This window comes from Bufo bufo, chromosome 4 (assembly GCF_905171765.1).
Source record: "Bufo bufo chromosome 4, aBufBuf1.1, whole genome shotgun sequence".
In the NCBI taxonomy this organism is placed as follows: domain Eukaryota; kingdom Metazoa; phylum Chordata; class Amphibia; order Anura; family Bufonidae; genus Bufo; species Bufo bufo.
In genome coordinates, this window is record NC_053392.1 from 7,838,205 (window position 1) to 7,850,411 (window position 12,207).

General features: G+C 41.7%; 4 protein-coding genes across 4 annotated transcripts in view; 2 read left to right on the forward strand and 2 right to left on the reverse strand.

The window, feature by feature from the left end:
- Nucleotides 1-12,207, forward strand: part of LOC120998324 (aspartic and glutamic acid-rich protein-like) — a 2,513,920-nt gene that overhangs the window by 1,263,509 nt on the left and 1,238,204 nt on the right. The gene's annotated exons all lie outside the window — the stretch shown is intronic.
- The window catches only part of LOC120998305 (gastrula zinc finger protein XlCGF26.1-like), a 4,064,644-nt gene that overhangs the window by 356,546 nt on the left and 3,695,891 nt on the right, over nt 1-12,207 (reverse strand). The gene's annotated exons all lie outside the window — the stretch shown is intronic.
- LOC120998312 (gastrula zinc finger protein XlCGF26.1-like) overlaps nt 1-12,207 on the reverse strand; it is a 422,105-nt gene that overhangs the window by 301,073 nt on the left and 108,825 nt on the right. The gene's annotated exons all lie outside the window — the stretch shown is intronic.
- LOC120998338 lies at nt 69-10,553 on the forward strand. The gene is made up of 8 exons (XM_040429003.1): nt 69-119; nt 8,313-8,369; nt 8,468-8,523; nt 8,610-8,738; nt 8,815-8,895; nt 8,986-9,202; nt 9,291-9,450; nt 9,696-10,553. Exons 1-8 carry the CDS (start codon nt 89-91, stop codon nt 10,450-10,452), a joined length of 1,488 nt encoding a protein of 495 aa, XP_040284937.1. The 5' UTR covers nt 69-88; the 3' UTR covers nt 10,453-10,553.

The window sequence follows — 12,207 nt, forward strand, 5'->3', positions numbered from 1 at the left end:
ACTAAAAAGTGATCGTCATACACACTCCAAAATGGTATTGTCAAAAACGACAGATCGTCCTGCAGAAAATGAGCCCCCACTCATCTCCATGGACATAACTATAAAAAAAAGTTATGAAGGTCAGAATATAGCGATTTAAAAAAATGTATTTTTTCCAAAATGAGTCCTGACGTTTATAGTACTGACTGAGGCTGGGCTGCAGTGAGCGGGGTGCTATTAGGGTTGCCACCTTTACGAACAAAAAATATTGGCCAAGTTAAAAAGCATCGTGTGGGTTAATACGGGTGTTATTTGATCATCTATATTATTTTTCTTTCAATTAAATCAAACGTTTTACCGTTGGGGACACCCTGTGTATTTAAGTTTTATTTAGCCCCTGTTTTTGAAATGTTTCTGCCAGGATTCGAACTTGCAACCATCTACATTTAAAGGCAAGAACCTTAACCACTGAGCTATAGAGCTCCATGTTATACTGCTGATAATATATTATGGCTAAAACCTCTGCAGTAGTTTCCCATGTATTATGTATTCATGTATATCATAAGTATCCTTTTTATATATATATATTTTTTTTAGTAATTTACATACTTTGTGCTATATATACACTCACCTAAAGAATTATTAGGAACACCATACTAATACGGTGTTGGACCCCCTTTTGCCTTCAGAACTGCCTTAATTCTACGTGGCATTGATTCCACAAGGTGCTGATAGCATTCTTTAGAAATGTTGGCCCATATTGATAGGATAGCATCTTGCAGTTGATGGAGATTTGAGGGATGCACATCCAGGGCACGAAGCTCCCGTTCCACCACATCCCAAAGATGCTCTATTGGGTTGAGATCTGGTGACTGTGGAGGCCATTTTAGTACAGTGAACTCATTGTCATGTTCAAGAAACCAATGTGAGATGATTGGAGCTTTGTGACATGGTGCATTATCCTGCTGGAAGTAGCCATCAGAGGATGGATACATGTTCTCATTCTGTTTACGCCAAATTCGGACTCTACCATTTGAATGTCTCAACAGAAATTGAGACTCATCAGACCAGGCAACATTTTTCCAGTCTTCAACAGTCCAATTTTGGTGAGCTCGTGCAAATTGTAGCCTCTTTTTCCTATTTGTAGTGGAGATGAGTGGTACCCGGTGGGGTCTTCTGCTGTTGTAGCCCATCCGCCTCAAGGTTGTGCGTGTTGTGGCTTCACAAATGCTTTGCTGCATACCTCTGCTGTAACAAGTGGTTATTTCAGTCAACGTTGCTCTTCTATCAGCTTGAATCAGTCGGCCCATTCTCCTCTGACCTCTAGCATCCACAAGGCATTTTTGCCCACAGGACTGCCGCATATTGGATGTTTTTCCCTTTTCACACCATTCTTTGTAAACCCTAGAAATGGTTGTGCGTGAAAATCCCAGTAACTGAGCAGATTGTGAAATACTCAGACCGGCCCGTCTGGCACCAACAACCATGCCACGCTCAAAATTGCTTAAATCACCTTTCTTTCCCATTCTGACATTACATAGAAACATAGAATGTGTCGGCAGATAAGAACCATTCGGCCCATCTAGTCTTCCCAATATACTGAATACTATGGATTGCCCCTGGCCCTATCTTATATGAAGGATGGCCTTATGCCTATCCCATGCATGCTTAAACTCCTCCACTGTATTTGCAGCTACCACTTCTGCAGGAAGGCTATTCCATGCATCCACTACTCTTTCAGTAAAGTAATACTTCCTGATATTACTTTTAAACCTTTGCCCCTCTAATTTAACACTATGTCGTCTTGTAGCAGTTTTTTCTTCTTTTAAATCTTCTCTCCTCTTTTACCTTGTTGATTCCCTTTATGTATTTAGCAGTTTCTCTCATCTCCCCTCTGTCTCGTCTTTCTTCCAAGCTATACATGTTAAGGTCCTTTTAATCTTTCCTGGTAAGTTTTATCCTGCAATCCATGTACCAGTTTAGTAGCTCTTCTCTGAACTCTCTTCAAAGTATCAATATCCTTCTGGAGATATGGTCTCCAGTACTGAGCACAATACTCCAAATGAGGTCTCACTAGTGCTCTGTAGAGCGGCATGAGCGCCTCCCTCTGTCTACTGGTAATGCCTCTTCCTATACACCCAAGCATTCTGCTAGCATTTCCTGCTGCTCTATGACATTGTCTGCCTACCTTTTAAGTCTTCTGAAATAATGACCCCTAAATCCCTCTCCTCAGATACTGAGGTTAGGACTGTATCACTGATTTTATATTCTGCTCTTGGGTTTTTACGTCCCAGGTGCATTATCTTGCACTTATCAACATTACATTTTAGTTGCCCGATTTTTGACCATTCCTCTAGTTTTCCTAAGTCCTTTTCCATTTGGTGTATCCCTCCAGGAACATCAACCCTGTTGCAAATCTTTGTGTCATCAGCAAAAAGACACACCTTACCATCGAGGCCTTCTGCAATTTCGCTGATAAAGATATTAAACAATATGGGTCCCAGAACAGATCCCTGAGGTACCCCACTGGTAACAAGACCTTGGTCTGAATATACTCCATTGACTACAACCCTCTGTTGCCTGTCCCTCAGCCACTGCCTAATCCATTCAACAATATGGGAGTCCAAGCCCAAAGACTGCACTTTATTGATAAGCCTTCTATGTGGGACAGTATCAAAAGCCTTACTAAAGTCTAGATAAGCGATGTCTACTGCACCTCCTCCATCTATTATTTTAGTCACCCAATCAAAAAAATCAATAAGATTAGTTTGACATGATCTCCCTGAAGTAAACCCATGCTGTTTTTCATCTTTCAATCCATGGGATTTTAGATGTTCCACAATCTTCTCCTTAAGTATGGTTTCCATTAATTTCCCCACTATTGATGTCAGGCTTACTGGCCTATAGTTGCCCGATTCCTCCCTACTACCTTTCTTGTGAATGGGCACAACATTTGCTAATTTCCAATCTTCTGGGACGACTCCTGTTACCAGTGATTGGTTAAATAAATCTGTTAATGGTTTTGCTAGTTCACCGCTGAGCTCTTTTAATAGCTTTGGGTGTATCCCATCAGGCCCCTGTGACTTATTTGTATTAATTTTAGACAGCTGACTTAGAACCTCTTCCTCTGTAAAGACACATGCATCAAAAGATTCATTAGTCTTCTTTCCTAACTGAGGTCCTTCTTCTTCCATATACCTTCCTTCTTTTGTTTTTCATTTGGTAATTCCTTGTTTTAGTTTCCTTTTTTCATTTATGTATCTGAAGAATGTCTTATCGCCTTTTTTCCCTGACTGAGCTAATTTCTCTTCTGCCTGTGCTTTAGAAGCTCTTATAACTTGTTTGGCCTCTCTCTGCCTAATCTTATAAATTTGTCTGTTATCCTCGTGTTTTTTTTTTTTTTATAATTCCTAAATGCTATCTTTTTGTTTTTAATGATTTTGGCCACTTCTACTGAGTACCACAGTGGTCTCTTCCTTTTTTTGCTTTTACTGACAAGCCTAATGCAATTTTCTGTTGCCTTCAATAGTGCCACTTTTAAGTAGTCCCATTTCTCCTGGACTCCAATGAAACTGTTCCAATCTGATAGGGACTCGTATACCACTAATCTAATTTTAGAAAAGTCAGTTTTTCTAAAATCTAAAACTTTTGTTTTAGTGTGGTGTGACTCAGTCACTGTACTTATAGTAAACCACACTGACTGGTGATCACTAGATCCCAAGCTTTCCCCTACAGTAATATCAGATACCAAATTCCCATTTGTGAATACTAAATCTAAAATGGCCTCCTTCCGGGTTGGCTCCTCCACTACTTGCTGTAGAGATAATCCCAGTAGGGAATTTAGAATATCTGTACTCCTGGCAGAACTAGCCATTTTGGTTTTCCAGTTTACATCAGGAAAATTAAAGTCTCCCATAATAATAACTTCCCCCTTCAATGTCATTTTAGCTATTTCCTCAACTAGTAGATCATCTAATTTTTTGACTTGGCTAGGTGGTCTATATATCACACCTACACGAGTTACCTTATGATTATCAAGCTGCACGGTAATCCAAACTGACTCTAAATTGTTCTCGCTAACTTGTATCAAATTAGATTTTATGCTATCTTTCACATACAGGGCCACCCCTCCCCCCTTCTTGCCTTCTCTGTCTTTCCTGTATAGAGAGAACCCTGGTATTGATATATCCCAGTCATTACTCCCCTTGAACCACGTCTCAGTAACAGCCACTACATCTATATTCTCAGATGCCATTATAGCCTCAAGTTCATTGATCTTATTCCCTAGACTGCGAGCATTTGTAGACAAGACTCTGAGCTTGTCATTTCTTAACCTTTGTGCTACTGGCCTCTTATTGCATTGTTCTGGGGGGCAGTTGGACTGCTGGATTATAACTCTTTTGCCCCCCTTTCCTAGTTTAAATGCTTCTTAGCAAATACTTGGAACTGTTCACCGAGGACATTCATTCCCTTGAGAGAAAGATGCAAACCATCTTTCTTGTACAGTTCTTTTCCATTCCAACAAGAGCTAACATGAGACACAAAGCCAAACCCTTGGTTCAGACACCATTCACCAAGCCATACATTGAATTCCTTAATGCGCATCTTCCTGTCATGTTGAAGGTTATGCACAGGCAAAACTGCAGAGAATGAAACAGTTGATGCAACCTCCCGTATATCCTTTCCACATTCAGTTTGGAGTTGAGGAGATTGTCTTGACCAGGACCACCCCACTAAATGCATTGAAGCAACTGCCATGTGATTGGTTGACTAGACAATTGCATTAATGAGAAATAGAACAGGTGTTCCTAATAATTCTTTAGGTGAGTGTATATGTGTAATAATCTTTTTTTTTTTATTATTTTTTAACAAAAATATAATGATACTTCTGCTGTATATAAATACATGAGAAACTACTATCAGTTTTTTCTGCAGCAGTTTAACATTGAGCTCTATAGCTCAGTGGTCAACATTCTTGCCTTTTAATTAGAGATGAGCGAACTTCTGTTTTAAGTTCGGCGTCTAAAGTTCGGCTTCCAGTTAGCAGAGGATCCTGATATGGATTCCGAATTCCGTTGTGGTCCGTGGTAGCGGAATCAATAATGGTCATTATTGATTCCGCTACCACGGACCACAACGGAATTCGGAATCCATATCAGGATCCTCTGCTAACCGGAAGCCGAACTTTAGACGCCGAACTTAAAACAGAAGTTCGCTCATCTCTGCTTTTAATGTAGATGGTTGTGGGTTCTACTCCTGGCAGACAGCGCTGTACAGACATTCTCATCACTTATACAGTCCTGATCAAAAGTTTAAGACCACTTGAAAAATGGCAAAAAATCATATTTAGCATGGCTGGATCTTAACAAGGTTCCAAGTAGAGCTTCAACATGCAACAAGAAGAAATGAGAGTGAGACAAAACTTTTTTTGAGCAATCAATTAATTGAAAATAACAATTAAACTGAAACAGGCTGTTTTTCAGATGATCCAATTTTAGGACCACATGCCTTTTTAAAAGGCCAAATCTGTGCAAAGATGTGGATTCATTGTCATTGTCTGTCAGGTAGTCACACGTTGTGATGGCAAAGGCAAAAAAACTCTCCCTTTTTGAACGTGGTCTGGTTGTTGAACTACATAAGCAGGGTCTCTCACAGCGCGCCATCGCTGCTGAGGTGGGACGCAGTAAGACAGTCATTTGGAATTTCTTAAATTCTTAAATGATCCTGAGGGTTATGGAACAAAAAAGTCAAGTGGAAGACCCAAAAAAATTTCATCAACACTGAGCCGGAGGATCCGATTGGCTGTCCATCAAGACACTGGACGATCCTCGACCCAAATTAAGGCCCTTACTGGTGCTAACTGCAGCCCCATAACCATCAGACGGCATCTGAGACTGAAGGGCTTCAAAAACCAAAAACGTCTTCAAAGACCTCGTCTCCTTGAACGCCACAGAACTGCTCGTTTGGACTTTGCAAGAGAGCACCAAACATGGGACATTCTAGAGGTGGAAGAAAGTTTTATTCTCTGATGAGAAAAAAATGTAATCTTGATGGTTTCCAACATTACTGGCATGACAAGCAGATCCCACCTGAGATGTTTTCTACGCGCCATAATGGTCTGGGGTGCTTTTTCCTTCAGTGAAACAATGGAGCTTCAGGAAGTGCAGGGGCGTCAAACGGCCGCTGGCTATGTCCAGATGTTGCAGAGAGCATTCCTCATGACTGAGGGCCCTCGTCTGTGTGGTAACGACTGGGTTTTTCAACAGGACAACGCTACAGTACACAATGCCCGCAGGACAAGGGACTTCTTCCAGGAGAATAACATCACTCTTTTGGCCGATCCTGCGTGTTCCCCTGATCTAAATCCAATTGAGTACCTTTGGGGATGGATGGCAAGGGAAGTTTACAAAAATGGACAACAGTTCCAGACAGTAGATGGCCTTCGTGCGGCCGTCTTCACCACTTGGAGAAATGTTCCCACTCACCTCATGGAAACGCTTGCATCAAGCATGCCGAAACGCATTTTGGAAGTGATAAAGAATAACGGCGGAGCTACTCATTACTGAGTTCATGTTTGGAAGTTGGATTTCTGTTTTGGGGGGATTTAGTTTTTTTTGTTTTTAGGTTTGGTCCTAAACTTTTGATCAGCTGAAAAACAGCCTGTTTCAGTTTATTCGTTGTTTTCATTAAATTGAATGCTCAAATTTTTTTTTGTCTCACTCCCATTTCTTCTTGTCATGTTGAAGCTCTACTTGGAACCTCGGTAAGATCCAGCCATGCTAAATAGGATTTTTTTGCCATTTTTCAAGTGGTCTTAAATTTTTGATCAGGACTGTATATCACTGACATATTCCACAGCGCTGTACAGACCTTCTCATCACTTCTATATCACTGACATATTCCAATGATTTTCATACCGGATCCGGTTTGTTCAGTTTAGATTTAATACAACCGGATCCGGCCAAAATGCATGCATCTAAATGTATTAACCCCCTTACTGGTTTGCCCGAAACACACGAAAAGTGTGAAACGTAGCTTACTGGAAGCGGGAGGGCTGCTTTAGATGCTGCTATCTCCTGAATGGTAGCAGCTAGAAACATGCAACTGGTCTTGTTTGAAAGCTGACAGTTCAGGCTTTCATACCAAAGACCAAAATGACAGCTAAAGTTCAAGCAATAGAGGAGAAATCACTGTTAGAAATCGAGTTGTGAATAATCGCGGGTAAAACCTGTTTTTACTTTCACTTTCAGCTGCATTCACAGCATCCTGATTTCTATCAGTGATATCTTCACCTGTAATGAACTTATTGCTGTCATTCTGGTATTGTCTGGAAGTTGCATGTTTCTAGCTGCTACCATTCAGGACATAGCAGCATCTAAAGCAGCCATCCCCCTCTAGTTAGCTACTTTTCCCACTCCCTTAGCTGGACTGGGGCAAAGCAGTTAGGGGGTTAAATGGCACAAATCTGCCGGATCTCAAAACCGGAAAGCCACAACGCAAGTGTAAAACAGGCCTTAGTTGTCATAATTATGTGATATATCTCCATTTAAAGGCTATGTACGCTTTTGTAGGCAATTTTGATTTTATTTTTTAAATGGTCTTAGAGGGCAGAGAGTCTCTAGTAGCAGCCTCTGAATTTTCTCTCTGTTCCGTCAGACAGCTCACCTGAGGGGCTCCTTATCTCTGCTCTTTGGCCTTATAAACCCTCATTATAGCTCAGTTCTTATCTTAAAGGGGTTATCCAGGCTTTTAATATTGATGACCTATCCTCAGGAGAGGTCATCAATATCAGATCGGCGGGAGTCCAACACCCGGCACCCCCGCCGATCAACTGTATGAGGAGACTGCATGCGCCATCTCCTCATGCAGGTGATCGGCGGGGGTGTCGGACTCCCACCGATCTGGTATTGGTGACCTATCCTGAAGATAGATCATCAATAGTAAAAGCCCGGAGACTCCCTTTAATGATAAGAATGTGGCTTAAATAAGTGTTATGGCCTCTTAGTCTGTGGTGTAATACAGGCCTATCTGACCGATATCTGTCCAATCAGACTGTGTTGGGGTGTGTAAACTGCCATCTGACCAGTGATTGGTCAGATAATCTGTTGGTGTAATACAGGCCTTAGTCATTTAGAGATCAGGATTATTAGATGACCAGTCACATAGCTAGAAAAACGGTTAACCCTTTGTGATAGACTAAATATTCTTAATAAAGATTGATTGAAAAAAAATTTTTTTTTTTTTTTTTTAGCCCAAAATGAATAAAATGCAATCATAAAAAAATTGCCTCCGAAGGTGTACACAGCCTTTAATTGTTTTTATAATTTTTACAGATTGTTTGGATCTCCAAAAATTTACAGCTGATTATATGCAAGGCGTCTATTGCGAAAGTAAGTGCATATATTTGCCTCTATGGTCCCTTAATGGGTTTATTTTTACGGACACACATATTGTAGACCGGATACTTAGCTTGTACGTCCTTTTACAGACATGTCTTCGTCCAGTGATGAGGGTAGCCCGCCTCGTCAGCGACTGCGCCTTGTTGTAAGTGCACACGACCAATTTTAAAAAACTCTTGCAAAAGTATAAAATTGAAGTTGAAACTAAAGTTTTTTTTTTTTTCCTTCTAGGAATCTTTATCTTCAGATGGAGAAGAGCATCTAAGTGCCACCTCAAGGGGCAGCCTTGCCTCAAGAGAGGAGGGAGCCTCGCCAACAGCAATTGGGGGAGGAGCGAGTACCAGACGGGATCGGCAAGCAGTAAGTGCACATTCGGCTTTAATACTTATGTGTTAGTTTTATAAGTTATGTACAAATATAAATTTTTCTCTATAAGGCCACTGATCCTGTAGTTCCCCAAAGAGGTCCTCCAGCCACCTCCAGAGGTCGTCGGGGAGGTCGTGGCGGTCGGGGTCGTGTAAGTATTTAAAATATTTTTATCAAGACTTAATTATTATTTTTTTTTTCATTTAAACTTAAATTTATATTTCTTTTCTGTTTCTTGCAGGGTTCCAGAGGCAACACCAGGGAAGATGAGGAGGAATTTATTCCACACATAAATAATGACTTTCTCATCACACTGGTGGAGGCACGCCCAGCATTGTGGGACCACACCCACCGCCTGCATGCCGATCACGTAGCCACCCGACACTTCTGGGAGCAGGTGTGCTCTGCCTTAGTCCCATTTTGGGAGGACCTCGAACCAAGGGCTCAGGAACAGTGTCGTAAGTATGGATGTGTAACCCTGAAATGTGTGTCTGTTCAATACAATAAAAAGTATGGGATTAGTAAATAGAATTATTTTTTCCCCAGGCGAAAAAATTCTCACTCGATGGCGGTCTATGAGGGACCGCTTCAAGAAAGACTACAATGAGGAAGTTCGGGCCCCCAGTGGTTCAGTGCCATCCTCAAGGCGGCAATATCGCTATCAGGCCGCCTTGGGGTTTTTAAGAAGAACGCTGGAGCTGAGGCGGTAAACATGACAAATTTTTTATTTTTTTTTACACTTCCACTCCATTTGGCTATCCGTTGCTGCCTGAGACATATGAGCATTTGGATGCTCTGTCTGGGGCAGCCACATACAGTTGTATATATCGACCATCCGATTGCCACTCCATTCGGTTATCCGTGGCTGCCCGAGACATATGAGTATGTGATCGACCATCACACCCAATACAGATATACAATTATTAATATAATTATTTTTTTCTTTTTTAGAAAATCTGGTGGCACTCGGGAGCCCAAAGTCCAACTTGAAGTGGTCCCTGAAGAGACCGCCACCGCCGGCCCCTCTGGACTGGGTCAGATTACCTCTGCCCGGGACACTACTGTTCCCCAACCGGAACCCTCTGGTGACCTCCCTGTGGATCCGCTTGGCATTGCTTTCCAGGGAGTTTTACGTCGCCACAAGGCCGGTAGGAGCCGTCAAGCGGACTTCGAAGATCTTATAAGGGTCGTTTCTGACTCCTTACTGGGATTTGCAAATAGGCTCAACAGTCTGCAGGAGGTTATGAATCATCGACAGGAGGGGGCGGTGCCGGCGGTTTCCCGCAGTCCTGCTGAGTGCTATTTGATGTCTCTAGTTCCCTTGATGGAACAAATGACGCCTGAGCAGATGTTTGAAGCCAGAAGAATGGTGGATAATGGTCTCTGGGAAATTCTGCACCGCCCCCAATCCCAGCCCCAATCCCATTCCCGTCCCCCTGAGCAAGTGTCACATTCACATTCTCATTCTTTCTCTAATCGTCCTTCTCACTTCCTCCCTCCTACTTCTATCCCTAACCCTTTGACACTTGGTCGGGAGCTCTCTTCACCCTCCTCTTCCCACCACAACCCTCCTGTAGCCTTTTCCAGACAGTGCGATTCTTTTTCAAGCACCCTGGCAGAACCTATGCAACAGGACAGAGAGGGCATTGCTGGTCCCAGATCCAACCCCCGCTCTTCCACCACCCAACGCAAATATAGGGATTTGTAAAAATTAGCTTTTTGCTTAACATTTTATTTCTCTTGAAGTATTATATTGTTTATGGGAAAACTTTATTTATTGATATAAGTAAACTTCATTTTTAAAATAAATTGTGTTTTCATTATTTTATTGGTTTTGGCAGATGGGTGTGATTGACTGAATAAGGTCCTGGTAGGTTGTCACAGGAACTTGAGCCATGCTGACTGCATTGCATCCCACGGCTGATGGAGGGGGGACAGTGGAGGAGCTACAGAGTGAACACAACCATTAGGGGGCCGGGGATTGTAGTGCGAGGTCTGGTTCATGCCCATCCAAACAATGTACGACATGTCACAATGTCTTGCTGCTGGCAAACAATGACTCTGTATGGGGAGGAGCAATGGCATTAGTGATCACTGCTCCCCCGTATTGTGTAGGAGATCGCTGCATGTAAATGTGTCTCCTGCATGTAAATGTGTCTCCTTATTCTGGGTTATAGGAATCAAATAATGAAAAAAACGTGAATTATCCTATTGAAACCAAACTGAAACAAATTGGATACATTTTTTTTAGACCACTGGATCCTGCCAGTCCACTCCGTCAGCTTCAGAATTGGAATCCTGGAAACTGCTAGAGTTGTCCTCGGACCCAGATTTTCTAAACTAACCTCGTGTTCTACATGTGGTTGTTCTTTCGTGATTAGATAGTTGTGCAGCTAAACACGACCTTTAACCTCATCAATAGTTTGATCTCACAACTGCATCGCTCAAATAAAAATTCTCCATTTTGAAACCAGAATGCCAAAAGTGCACGGATTCCACGGGGGGAATCATCAGTATTTAGGAGGCGTCTGGGTGGTGAAAGTCCAAATTGTCTGGAGAAAAACAGCCGCCCCATCATACAATTTTTAAAGACCATGAAGTCACTTATTCACCCGTGATCCCCAATGTCCACAGCAACAAAGCGATATAGGGCGTCTGCATCGACCATTAGAATAATTTAAAAATACTTTTTAGAATTGAAATACTCAGATTCTGTCCTGCAATGGTTGATAACGCAACCCACAGTTTGGAAACTGACAAAAAAATTTGGTTTCAGTTGGGTGACCAAATAACAATAAAAGGTGTCCTGAATTACATAAAGGTAAAAAAGTGACAAAGAATGGAATAAATTATAGAAAGAAAAAGAATTTTAAAAATGACATAAGCAAATAAAAAATTGAGAAAGGAATAAGGAATAAAAATTGATAATCTGTGCTCGTACCTTTATAGTCACCATTAGATGCTCTTCAGGAGATATGGATCTTCTGCATGAAGTATCCTGCCTTTCAGTTCAGCTTGATACCCTTTACACAAGATCTTCAAAACTTTTGACTGTCATACAGAGGTATTCGAAGAACCTTTCGGGAAGCGATCTGAGCTTCGGATATAGCATTTGAAAAACTCCCCTTTTCATTCGGGCAGAGGTGATTGGGTGAACCCACTAGCGGTATGTACTGTATCGTTATTGCAGTATTAATGCATTTAAGCCAAATCTTATGGGTGCACGCAGTGCGTTAAGAGCGTACGCAAGCAGCAATGAGTAGTAGTTGACTCCCATAAGTTGGCGTACTATATAGACTGCAAATAGAACTGTCCGAAAAGGTGTGAAAACCTACTGTCCATTGACAAGCCCATCAACAAGGGGCAAAAAATATATAAAAAATACTGGATGTAACGGATTCAACAAACAGATCCTGTAAAATAAGCATCCGGCCACATCTGGTATCCTCCGTTTTTGTCTTTT

What these genes read in the sequence shown, in the direction of transcription:
- LOC120998338 (XM_040429003.1), top strand. Translation starts at nt 89, where the DNA reads ATGGACATAACTATAAAAAAAAGTTATGAAG. An exon ending in GCAAGGCGTCTATTGCGAAA is followed by an intron (nt 8,370 to 8,467) that starts GTAAGTGCATAT and finishes GTCCTTTTACAG; the next exon opens with ACATGTCTTCGTCCAGTGAT. An exon ending in AGAACGCTGGAGCTGAGGCG is followed by an intron (nt 9,451 to 9,695) that starts GTAAACATGACA and finishes TTTCTTTTTTAG; the next exon opens with AAAATCTGGTGGCACTCGGG.